Here is an 11382-nt window from a genome sequence, read left to right on the forward strand (position 1 = left end):
ATAATAATAATTTAAAACTGCAGAGTGTAAAATTCATTTTAAATTATATTACTATATTTCTCGATATATCGGTAGATATAAATGATAAAATCGACGCATGAGTCCAGTCATATCCATCCCCGTTTGTATTACAGATACATTGATTTTATGAATACTTAACAAAACGCACATTGGCTGTTTAATATCTTGACAATATATAGCAGATAACGCGAAGTACAATATAATTTTTTAATTGATTTTGACAAACTAAATCACATGAAACGTTAATTTCAAGCCTAAGAAAACCAATTGATTATAAGCATATATTTAATCCGCCGTAAAAATAAGCTTCAGACATTAAACTTCGGTCGATTACTGCATTACGCCAGTCATAAAATCAAAGAGATTCTTCTTTTTTTCATAGAAACAGACTTTTCGATGCCGTTAAGAAAAAATTATGCCCAAAAGGTGCACGAAGCAGACTACACATGATCATGAGAATACGATGCCAGCCTTCTATTATTATTGCAGCAAATCATAGAATTCATGATGTAACTATGCTAACCAACATAACTTTTCTAAAAATCTTTAACGCAACCCACGAACGCCTGTCTTAGAAACGTTACGCCCACCATTGAGCGCCGGCGTCCATTTAAACATAACGAAAATTCAAGTATCTCTTAATTCATTCTTAAAATACATTATTAAAAATTGCATCCTTCCATATATATATATATATATATATATATATATGTACATAAGTATTAATGTTTATAACGTTAAATGTATCTCTTGGTCTGTTAGTTTAGGACACTGGACAGTAAGAGCGTCTAGCTTCAGACCGTTATCCGTAGCCACACGTTCTGTCCATTAAACGAAATGAAATAATATCGGGAAGTATCAGAAAGGCGGACCATGTTTCGCTCTGGATCCGCCACAGTTCTTCGAATCTACTCCTTTGTCGGTATTTCCTACAGTTTCATTGATACTGTAGACGATTGGTCCCATTGACTCATTGATTTGCTTTTTGTAAATAACGTTGCTTGTCTTTCCACGTATCTCGTAGCAATGCATCATTGATCTTACTCTCGTTTCAATAGCACCGCAATCACTTTTCCTGTGTCCACTGGCAAAATAAGCCTATCCAACACACGAAGACCTCCTGTAGATTGTGTATATCATCAATCAAGCACCTAAGAAAATGTTGTTACGCACCACCAGCAGAAAAGACCACGAACGTTCCATCTTTAAAGATGTATCACGTTTATTTTTTGAACAAATTGATCAATGTCCCGATGGTAAATTGTGTGTTTTTTGGTCTTCACCATGGAAAGACGGAAGGACTATGCTGAGTCGGCAGAGTGACACGTGAGCGTCGCAACGGTGGTACCGGCAAAAAAGTATTCAAAGATATTGTTCCGAATTTCGAGGAATAGTGATTATTCGAAGTCCATATGGAAGACACCTGGATAACTTACGAGCGCTATTTTAAATTACGTAAGGATATACGTTGCTGATCTTTTAGGCGATAATTCTAACATAATTTAGAAGTTGTTTCAGAAATTGCTAATACATATATCGACAACTGGTCCGACATTTTGAAAAAGCAGATGAAATGTCTGATTTTATCTCTTGCCCATATAAAATCGTTACTCTGTTTTGCGTTGACTGGGTCAAATGGTAGTTAACGAGAAAAATTTTACCTCATTTCTCACAGATTTCAAACACACGGTCCCGCGCGTTTCAACTGCAAACAATACAAATCCACCTCATGCGTATATCAAAATATCCCACAGAAGCTAAAAACATCAGCATATTTGACAGGATCTGAAAGGATCACATTTGAATATTCAGCCATAGTCATAGTCATAGTATTGCAATTTTCGCCTAGGGATGCTATTTCTTGAATAGACATCCGTAATAGAGAATAGGCAGAATACGCTTGTCCAACATATTTACCAGCCAATGGGGCGCTGATGCCGCCTGATTTGTAAGTGCTTTTAGCTTTAAGGTTCAAATCCGATCTTTTCAGCTTTTATCTAAGGTGGGTGCGAAATCCTTATGTACAAGTCTTAACCGCTCTTAGGCAAAATTTCAAAGGTCGATTTAAAGAACTTTGCGGTCTGAATCGTCGACTATCCATATAAGCGGGGATGTTCTAACCCAGTTCTAGCCCTGCGAACTGGGTCGAATAACTTGTATAGGACAGTTGCATCGATCTCTTTTTTTAAAGTTATGAGGATTTGTTCATATACCTTACAATTCACAATACATATTTGTCCGCTCTCAACTTATACTGATGCTGAGCTGTAACACTTTTAGCTCTATCAATCTATCGTTTAATGCTTTTAGCTATTTACCTCTGGGCTTCATGCTTGTGTGAGATATAAGGAATTCTGCGGTGAATCATCAGCGGTACCGCTTACGATTATTTTTGTGTTTGTTATCTGTATACTATGTGAGGGACATTATCTTTTGCTGAAAAAACTTGTTAGAACCTAAATTCTAGTTAGTTTAGACCCTGTATAGAGACGAATTCAATAGAAACTACATAATATATAATTTAAATATTTGGTAACTGACGTTATTTAAAAAGCAGCAAATCACTGTCGTTCCCACTTGCTCAACTGAGCTTTCGTTACAAATAGAAATTGTCTCCCAAAGATTACCGTCCTTTGCGAGAGATGTTTCGCCCTTGAACAGTTGTTCCTATGACTTCCCAGTGGATCCACGCGCAAATAGCACCCTTCCCAAAACAAGTTTATTAACGTGGTTTCGTTCACTTAGTGCATAGAGGTGTTAACAGATTACAACTATTTATAAATTATAAGCTTTTGTTCCATCTTTCTAGTTGTTATTATTAAAGCAGCGTTGGTTCGAACCCTGCTAGCGCCATGTGCTCTATAACAGATATGATTAGGCTAAGAAATAACATAATCAGAATACAATGTACGTTTAAACCAGCAAATAATTTACATCAGTGCCAGAATTATGTCGAATTACATTATGCGAATAAGTGACCAATATAATTCTAAGGTATCAGCTTCAATATGATTCTATCCTTTCCCTACGGTCGCTCTTAACACACACATATATATATTGAAACCTCTTGTATATGGTTTTCTTTTTCGGAGTTATTCGTGTCTGGCAATGGCAGAAGGTCCGCCACACACATTTGTGGGAGATGCAGAAAGGCATGGCCGGTCGCATGGGCAACCAGGTTGCCTTATCATCTGTCTCTCAGCTGATTCAGCTCAGTGGGAGATCGTGTCACGTATCCTCTAGTCGACTAACCTCTGCTTTCCGAAAACCACTTGTGCAGGTGGGGGAAAAATCGTGACATATGTCTGGTCGCCTGCTGATCTCTAGGACAATGTCTTGGACATCATACAATTTACTCAAAGTTTTATAAACGCAACCAGACTCGTATAATTCAAATAAAGGACAGTGTTTGATAGTACTATATTCATTCTAGGATTGTGTTCGACTGTTACCAGCAAAGGTGAACAGATAAGGTTTAATTGACAGGATAAATTTTAAAACGTTTGCATTTTTTATATTAAAACCCGTGGCAGCAATAAGACATATGCTACAACGGCTTGTATAGCGTTGTGAAGTACAAATGAAGTGTTTCTATACTACGCAATGTATAATTGCCTGGCAAAATAGACGAGTCACAATATACTTTCTTATAAGCACGCCCCTTTTGAACACGGTAGCTCTCGTCGACATGAAAGGTTCAAAACGCTTTGGCGATTTCTTTTATTTCGTTCTTGCTAGAACTTTGCCAGTTTTTCTTAGTCGCACTCCTTCGAGGCTATTTGATATTTCGAACCGTGCTAAGTTGAGTTTTATACCGCATCAGAAATAGACATTGAATCCACTTTCATTTAATTAAGCATGAAATTAGCTCTCCAATCTGGTCTAGGTTGTTAAAATGAGGAAATCGCACAGTTAGGACAATATCAGTGATAAAATATTTGGGGCCTTAAACACCCTCGACTGCTTGTAGACTATGCCTAGCTTTCGAACTATCGAAATCGGATCAGTACGAACCTATCTATAATTTTAGTCTCACGACTTTGCCGATTTCCACACGTCGCAGAAGTTCGATAAATATCGTTTATACATATATACTGATTAGAAAAAAAAAATATAAATTGAAAGATAGGGAAAGCCGTGCGGAGAAAAAAGAGATCCCCTAGCCCCGTAAATTGACAAGGTACTAATATTTAATGAAATGCAGTTCCTGTTTCAAAAGGTTCCCAATGGAGCTTTAAAGTTGGTCTTGAAAAAATTGATTTCAGTCATAACCTAAACTGGTTGTAGAAGAACCGGCGTACGTTTTAGGGAAATCGGCATCGTACATAATACCTAATTAGTCTAGTTGTTATCAAATCAATTGTCTTGTAAACCTTTCTAAGTAACATCTGCAAATGAGAAGACACCACTCTGTCTGCGACGACATGTTTATGAGACAAATGGTGTTTATGCATAATACTCCTATCCGTACGGCATTTTTATATAGCAGTTTCGACAACTTTTCTACACCCACCTTTCTATCCCCCATGTAACTGTCATCAGTAAAAACAGTATTGCGAGAAAAAACGCTTGCGATTAGTTTTTATTCTTTGGACAATTTAGCTTTTTCTGCATTTCCGCTCGTCGCGATAACCTCGGTTAGCCCTCTTCTGTCTCTTGTGGGCTGTCCTCAGAATAATTTTCTTTCAGGAAACGCTGTCAACACTAGGCAATCTATTCCATCTACTCAGGTCATAATTTTCTACCTGATGTCCCCTTTGTTCTATTTTTCTCTCTCTGTCTACCTATACTTTCGAAAACTAGACCAATTAATTGATTGAACTCATCTTCTCTCATTTTGTTTAAACTGCGATGACAGCATACAGCGGTAGCCTCTTGTTTGTGTTAGGGGCAGTACATATCTAACAGAAATCTTTGCCGGCCAAGATGACGATGATCGCAGCGTCGCAGCCACCGAGCCGATTGACTGAGAGAAATCAGCTAAGAGGCAGCGGTCCAATCTTCCAGTTCAGGGACAGCCGATGGGTCTAGCAAATTCACCAAACCCCCGTCGATGTTTGGTGATGCCTGTCCGGTTCCCGGGGGTATTGGCGACAAACGAAACGCAAAGATCCGCGAAGCAGACATGGGCTAATCTCGATCCAGACATTCAGCGAGACACGAGACGAAACTAAGAAAAGACAAAGGTGCTACAGGCGAGAAGTGTACATTTTGTATACTTATACGCATTGAGGCCTTTTGCCATTGGTAAGCCGACAGCTAAAGTAAATCCGCGCATGGGAGCTGCCGACTGATCAACGCGCACGTACATTCGGGCAAGATGTATACACATGAATCGACAATGATGGCTAGATAGACTCACTGAAATAGCGTACCTGTGGGGGAAGCGAAGTGGATTAATCTCCTATTCCTGGTCAGAACACGAGATAAGCGCCATTGATGCTGTACTTCATTATCCAGCACGCGAACGCAAGTTTTCCGAAATAGGACACAGCCCAGGACGGAGACACACACGCTAGTAAAAGCTACAGTCAGCGAAATGTGGATTTTGGTGGGATGATACAACAGCGCCTAACATGATACTTTTTATTGACATATCTACCCTGCAGGTACTATGGAGAAAATGTTTTCTGTATTTCCTAATCACTATAGTAATAGAATTTTAAGAAAGGACCAATAGGAACAACCGTCGACTACTGGATTTAAGAAAGAAACGATCATTATGCGGCAGAGATGCCGGCTGTATCGGATTTTAAACACCTGTTTAAATTCAAAATTAGTTGAAACAACTGATAAACATAAAACGTTTTCGTAGGAGTAAATTTCGATAGCATCTGATCTATTCATGTTAAATAAAAAGTTACTGAATTTTGTGATCCTTAGTAGTGCTCTTACCACTCATTTAAAGAACGCACCCATGTATAATCGTTAAATTAAATTTAACAGTTAGATTTACATATAAAAGAGTACTTACTTTAGCCCTTCCTGAAGAATTAAACGCTAATTTGCTGACAATTTCGTCGCCGTAAGCTCGGCCTACGTTGTATATATATATATATCCAGACATGGTGCCAGTTCATAGGGTTGTTATTTTGTACACACAAGCATACACTGTCAACAATCACGGTACATGCAGTCCGTTTGCTTACGTTTGTTCTTTCGCCTTCTTATTCATGCCGATAGCATGGAGAATTTTATACAGTGAAGTGCCATCTTGCAGGGGATATATTACAGGGGAACATAATCCTAAAACCTCGTTTGCTAAGTTATACTTACCATTAATCGAATCATATACATTTATAGAAATTGGTAATTAATTTAAATTATTTCAAAAAAATCTCACGATTCATGCCATCTGTGCGTAGGGATCGATCCGACTATATTAAGCGATCTCTTTATCGCCCGGTTTTTCAATCTACTCCTTTTGCGGGTCGTCGTTTACCTATGTACGTAAACAATACATAGATGCATACAGATTAACAATTGACGATTGCGTATGTAGAAGACTGTTGAAAATAATGAAAGAGGTTCGATTGGACAATATCGGGGGGTTTCTTTTGCAAATTCTTGCCGATGTACGCTTATTCAAGTTAACGAATTCAGCTCAACAGAATGCTATATTGCTCTTTAGATAAACTGTTATCATCAATGGATTGTCGTAAGGTCTTTTTAGTCGAGGCTGGCTTTCTTTCTTTTTTTGTCTAATTAGGCTAGATTATTAAGTAATATAGACATCCATTCAGAGCGACCAAGATACCAGGCATAATCAAGGAATATCATTAAGCCAGCAAATATTTGCGTGAAACTGAAGCTAGATATGCACATGAAAGGTCTATGTTGAACTGAAGTTAGAGATTACATGAATAATGAAGCCAATATTGTTTGCTTAGACCGATAGTCCGTAAAAATTGTAACATAGGACTTTCAAGCACAACCCCGTTTTCAAACTAACGTTTGAAATCATAATGCATTTGATAAATGTATAAATGTTTAACCTTATATGTAAATGTTACTGAAGAACGCATAGTGGTCCATTCAGGCTCTGTTTTCGTTTGTACCCTAGGGCCTTGTGGTTTCCGCAGTTGCTCTCTGTCTCCGGTGCCGAATCGATGACACTTATCGATAGATTAAGAACATCGCATTTTTCGGGCTATATATTTTATAATCACTGAGCTAAAATTCGATGGCACTACCCTACTTTTATTGCTTCTGTAACAAAAGCAGTTATCATCACGATGCGAAGCAGCAACAACACCACCATTATCATCAATGACATAGTTTCTCATTTAGCTTTGCTAAAGGCTGAATGAATTCCGTCTACCAGGAAGGAAAATGAGGCAAAAGTTGCCAGCCCTACACGGGCGTCTGCTTCTGTCCTGTTGCTTGCTCTTGCCTGGCCTAGTAGACACGAAAGCCAAGAGTGGCCGTTTAGTGATGGCCCCGGGCTGTAAGCATGGGAAAAGTATTCTGTAGGCCACCCAATTTGCCTGCTACTCGTATGGTCGACGCTGTCATCTTCTTTGACATGCCTGTAGTTCTCTTTGTTCCACGCACAGAGCTAGACTATGCACACGCTAGAACTGTCACTGTATTGCTAACGCATTACTCCTTGACCCCTCCTGTACTCAGCGGCCAATTGCTGGTATCCCCAGTAGTAGTATGACATGCACAAAGGCCCGATGCCTCCTCTCACCCTCCAGCCTCCACATATCCCCGTGGCTATATAGACTGTCTAGAAGGCGTGAAGCGTCTTTGTGTCTTCGAGAAAGCATTGACAACTAGCGAGAGAAGGTACAGTGGAAAAGCGGAGGTGGAGTGCATGGTATGCCTGCAGGAAAAGTCAGCGAAGGAGGACGGAAGCAAGAAAAAACTAAGCGTCAGGGGGTAGATAGACTTACGGAGAAAAAGGAGAAACATTGAATACTATTCTCGGTGCGCCGGAACGCCGTCTCTCTGTAGAGTATAAAGCAAAAGCTGGGCCATTGACTCTGGATTTCGTGGATGGAGTGAAGTCAGCCATAAGCATAAACCGAAAGCGTTTTCCTCATATCAAACTTAAGGCGCATATGAACGCCAACGGTCAACTCAATCTTGCAACAAAATTGACCCGTGTATTATAAGCGAAAAGCTGCAATAGAGTATCATCGCGCTTCTGCTACTCTAGATTACGAGGCGCTGGAAAAATAAGCGACGACAAATTCAAACTCTGTCTAGAGGCTTCGCACTGTCGACGGTCTGCACCCTGAAGAAAGAAGCCAAACGTGTTTTTTGCGCGGCGCTTGGGCATTCGTATTGGTAAGATGTGCTGCAAGACAAAGCCCCAGTCTTCATACATTTCGTTCATATCGGCGCGAATATAGGAACAGAGAGATTTGTAACATTGCTACATAGTCTGTGCGTCATGTTGTGCTACGACGATCAGCAGTTTGGCTATAATTCTGGGTAGCACGCGTAGTTTAAAGGGTCGAATTTATACGTCAGCTATCAAGATTGATTAAATGAAATTGCGCAAGTGTACGGACATTTATTTCGTTAGCTGTTATCTAACTGATGGTATTCTCAATCTTCATTCGCATTTTAAGTTAGAGCAACGATTTTGTGGGCAAAAGCCATTCGGGGTCAGTTAGTGTCTTGTAGAAGCTAAAATATTCAGCTTTTTTGCAATCGTCAAGGCTGTTCTTCAACGTTATCAATAAATTTTTCCACTTGTGTCTAGGGGTCCTCTGAGATATATGAACCGAAATGAAAGAAGAGGTCCTCAAAATCAGTGGGAACGATAAAAGCAACACGCTCATGTCGGGAAGGACAATATACATATACAATGAAAAGTATATTTTGTCTGCAAATCACCACTGTTTTGTCCGACGACCTTGTGCAATTGGTACTGATGAAGGACACACACATCTGTAGGATGAAAGGCGGAATTCGGAAACCAAGGCAATAAACAATCACCACACTCTAATATTTACGGTTTTTTACTCACCTGAATGTAAGAACGGTGAGCGGCCGATAACTTTTGTGTGAGTCCGGGCTGGCCATCGGGGTTCCCCAGAAATCATTGGTCCACATCACCGGTAAAAACCACCGACCACTTCTAGATACCAGCCCATTTTGGTTACCTTCACCAGTACCACCATGAGCGATATGCGTAACACCAGACAAATCGACTGTCCTATCTGCGCCTGGGCCTCTTACCTGTGACACGATTGGCACCGTAATATCGTCTGCATACCCGACGACATCGGGATTTCGAACTATTGCAACGACATCATCATGCAGCAAGTCACCGTCCAATGCCGCCCCCCCCAGAGTCGCAAATTTCCAGCTCCACCACGGACTCGACGCAGCGCTCAATGGCGTCGTTGATGACGCGTCAAACGTGGTAGCAGACGCATTCGCTTTCCAATGTTCTGGCGCGGACTGTAGTTCTTCAGCACTACCACTGTGCGTGTCATGAATATTAGTGTTAGTATTGTCATTTTCGTCGTCGTAAGTACCTATTGTGGATGCAGACGTTGTCTCTTGCTGGCTGACCGACTCTGTTCTCGTGAATTGAATCCACGAACTCGTTGTCCGCGATGAAGGCCTGTTAATAATAATGGCGGCTGGAGTGGAGACAACCGCAGCAATTTCGCTCATTGATTGGTTAAACGTGTCAAAGTTTACACAGTAGCATAGAAGTGTCACACCAGTGGCTGCCACAGCACATATTACTCGATCTCTGTTGGCAAAACCGAGGCATCGGCGCCACCGGGGCCCCATTTTGTGTCACGCGTCGAAATAGCCCACTTTTTATGTTTTTCGTCTGTCACGACTGACAATAACCACAGCCCTTGTTTTTTAACCGCCAGGCAACTAGTATAGAGCACAGACCCACTAAAACACACTTCACACCCGTGTGAATTACTCCACTCTAGGAGCACTTTACACGTTATGCATAGAAAACAATATTTGATGTTGATCTTAACTGTTTTATTTGCTGTTCCGCTTTCGGACAGCCACAGCAACAATATACGTAGAGAATTTGATTCACCGTAAAAAAAAAAACGTAACTTTCACAAGATGGACCACCGTGAAAATACTTATTTGAATATCGAGTGTTCACTTGCTTCTCGAGTATCCAGTCACTTCGCGATGAAATAGCAACTGTTTTGGTAATAGCTGTAATAGTTCTAATAACGTGAACAGTAGCAGCCTTGAACACGGGGGTCGAACACGCATCTGGGCGCACATCTCCCCCCCCTTGAAGGTCGGACCACATCTGGTGAGCTCTTGGTCGCGGACCTCACTTCACTGCGGACAGAAGGTGAAACTTTGGCGCCACCATCGAACAAACCCCGACGTTCTCTGTACCCTACAACTCCGCGCCAGAGCGTGCCCCTGTCAAGCTCACCCCAAGTCTGCGACCCAGGAGGCATTCGAAGAGCCCTTTGCGCATGTTCCATCCGTCTGATGGTTGCCCGCCAAACCCGCGGCGCCAATTTCGAAGGCAAGGCTAAACATCATACCTTGTCGTTTAGACTGCGTCGAGGCCAACTGATAGCAAATTTTTAGAGTAGGAAAAATCTTCCTACCGTTAATACGTAGTACGATTGCAATGGAGACATCAACGGAGCGATATATGAGGAGAAAGGTAAGGAAATGTAGTAGCTTATAGTCATGTCCCCTTGCGCTAGAGCAATGCATTAAGATAGGTAACAAAAGCAAGCAAGGATACGTCTGTTTTTTGTCATGGGGTCAGGTGTAATACACCCTGAATAAACGGTATGTTCGTTATATAGAGTATTGTATAATGCAGTTTATTCAAAGATTTAACAATTTGATTACAAACATGTCAGGTTAAAAGCACGCTACACTAATACATCCACATCCAAATGAAATTCTTCAAAAACAGATCATTGAAATAACATATTCTGGCAACGCACGCAAGTAAAGCATTTCTAACAGCTTCCATGCAAACATTTCCTGGTAAATTTGTTTGGACACAAAAGAGCATTTGTTTACTTATGGCATGCAGGCATACTCTGTAAATGTTTAAATACATTCTTTCACAGCTGATGTAGTCCTAACTAGGATATTGCACTGTTGCTGCATCACTTTCTAACGTATAGTATCGTCAAAAAACCTAGCGTAAGTATCAGCACCGTGAAAGGTTAGTAGAAGACGTATTTGCATGCTAATATTAGGGACACGTTATGGCCAAGGTTTGAACCCAGGCATGGATACATTTCGTCTTGTGCTGGTCTTCGTTTTACGCCAACAGCCTGATGGTATGTCTAGCGATCATATCGGACATAAAACTGGAAATGTAAAGATATTAACATGGAAGAAGTATAAGGCCTGGCTCGAGTGCCTCGGATC

At 40.7% G+C, this 11382-nt stretch overlaps 1 protein-coding gene across 4 annotated transcripts in view; it reads right to left on the reverse strand.

The window, feature by feature from the left end:
* The window catches only part of LOC111244712 (protein O-mannosyl-transferase TMTC1-like), a 104919-nt gene extending 94567 nt beyond the window's left edge, over positions 1–10352 (reverse strand). The window contains exons 1-2 of one of the 4 annotated variants that reach the window (XM_086979038.1): positions 7017–9141; positions 5996–6463 (exon numbers count right to left, since the gene is read on the reverse strand). Coding sequence is in view for 2 of the 4 variants with exons in the window: in XM_022792058.2 (XP_022647793.1) it covers positions 9005–9783 (779 nt within the window). In the remaining 2 variants the exon portion in view is untranslated. Of the gene's footprint in view, positions 1–5995 lie in introns of all 4 variants that reach the window. The other 3 variants (XM_022792058.2, XM_022792059.2, XM_086979037.1) reach the window with 3 other exon arrangements.
* Positions 10353–11382: the final 1030 nt, after the last annotated feature.

Source organism: Varroa destructor, unplaced genomic scaffold (genome assembly GCF_002443255.2).
Source record: "Varroa destructor unplaced genomic scaffold, Vdes_3.0 BEIS01000002.1, whole genome shotgun sequence".
Lineage (NCBI taxonomy): Eukaryota > Metazoa > Arthropoda > Arachnida > Mesostigmata > Varroidae > Varroa > Varroa destructor.